Below are 1,126 nucleotides of genomic sequence, written 5' to 3'. Positions count from 1 at the left end.
GGGAAGGAGGGACGCCATCCACCAGCCCGGCCCGGCCCGGCTCGCCTCCCCGACCCCGCGGCCCCCGCCCGCGCTGCCTCCTCTCCGCGGAGGGGCCCCCGCCCGCGGCCACAGCGGCGCCACTCACAGTCTGTCCTCCTCGCCTCCTCCTCCTCCGCTCAGCGCGGCGGCGGCGGCCATTTTCCGAACGGCTTTTACCACAGGACTCTTGATGAGGAGGGTGCGCGCGCGCCGCCGACAGCCTGGGAACGCGCGCGCCGCCCCACGTCTCCGCCACGCCACGCCCTCCCGATCCCGCTAAGCTTCCCTCAGTTCCCTTACCCACCACTATCCGGTCCCTTCTCTCCGGGGCTGGGCGGCTCCACCCCCTGCTCCTTTCTTATTGGACAGTATAGACGTCATTCCGAATATTCGTGCGTTATTGGCTACAGAGTTAGCGAAGGGAGCCGGGCTTCTCGCAGCCCCTCAATGAATTGGTGGAAGTTTCTGTCAATCACTGCCAGGTGGAGGAGAGAGGAAGCCCTTTCTGACTATTGATTGGACGATGATAACTAAATGGAGACTGCGCCAATTGGGCGTTCTTAGCTGTCGGTTCAGAAAAGTGGGCGTGTCAGAACTTTTGGGGTGGTCTAGCGGGTGGGATTTGAATATTAACGCTTTTAAACAATCTTCTCTGCAGGTTCCTTGGATGAGGTTTCTAAGGACGTTCCGTTTGGCCCTTTTATAAACCGGCTGATGTCCGCTGGTCACACACACGCGCACGTGCACGTATACCCATCTAACACGCACTTTGCTCCCATTCATCTGTGTCTAGCGCTACCTTTACGGAACGCAATCTCCAGAGCAAGGAAATAGCTTCAGGGTCCCCGATTCCCGCTCCCACCCCTGCCCCACTGCAGGTCCCTATAAACGTGGCTGTAAGAATCAGGCCACATTAACTGCATGTATGCGGAAGATGGACTTTGGTCGCAGAATTGGGATGGCATCCACAACTCCAACGTTAATGGGGCGACTAGTTGGCGCAGTGGTAGAAAACTGGGCCTGGAGTCACATACTTCTTAACTGTGTGACCTTGGGTAAGTCACTTAGCCTCGTTTTTCTCATCTTTAAAATGGGGATGAGAACA

General features: G+C 57.5%; 1 protein-coding gene across 1 annotated transcript in view; it reads right to left on the bottom strand.

The window, feature by feature from the left end:
* MECP2 (methyl-CpG binding protein 2) overlaps positions 1-254 on the bottom strand; it is a 90,718-nt gene extending 90,464 nt beyond the window's left edge. Inside the window, exon 1 of the mRNA XM_044682780.1 lies at positions 128-254. Within this exon, the coding sequence (XP_044538715.1) occupies positions 128-180 (53 nt within the window). The 5' untranslated portion in view covers positions 181-254. The remainder of the gene's footprint in view (positions 1-127) is intronic.
* Positions 255-1,126: the final 872 nt, after the last annotated feature.

Source organism: Gracilinanus agilis, chromosome X (genome assembly GCF_016433145.1).
Source record: "Gracilinanus agilis isolate LMUSP501 chromosome X, AgileGrace, whole genome shotgun sequence".
NCBI classification, from domain to species: domain Eukaryota; kingdom Metazoa; phylum Chordata; class Mammalia; order Didelphimorphia; family Didelphidae; genus Gracilinanus; species Gracilinanus agilis.
Note: the sequence above shows the minus strand (reverse complement) of the source record. Positions and strands in the feature narration are given on the sequence as shown.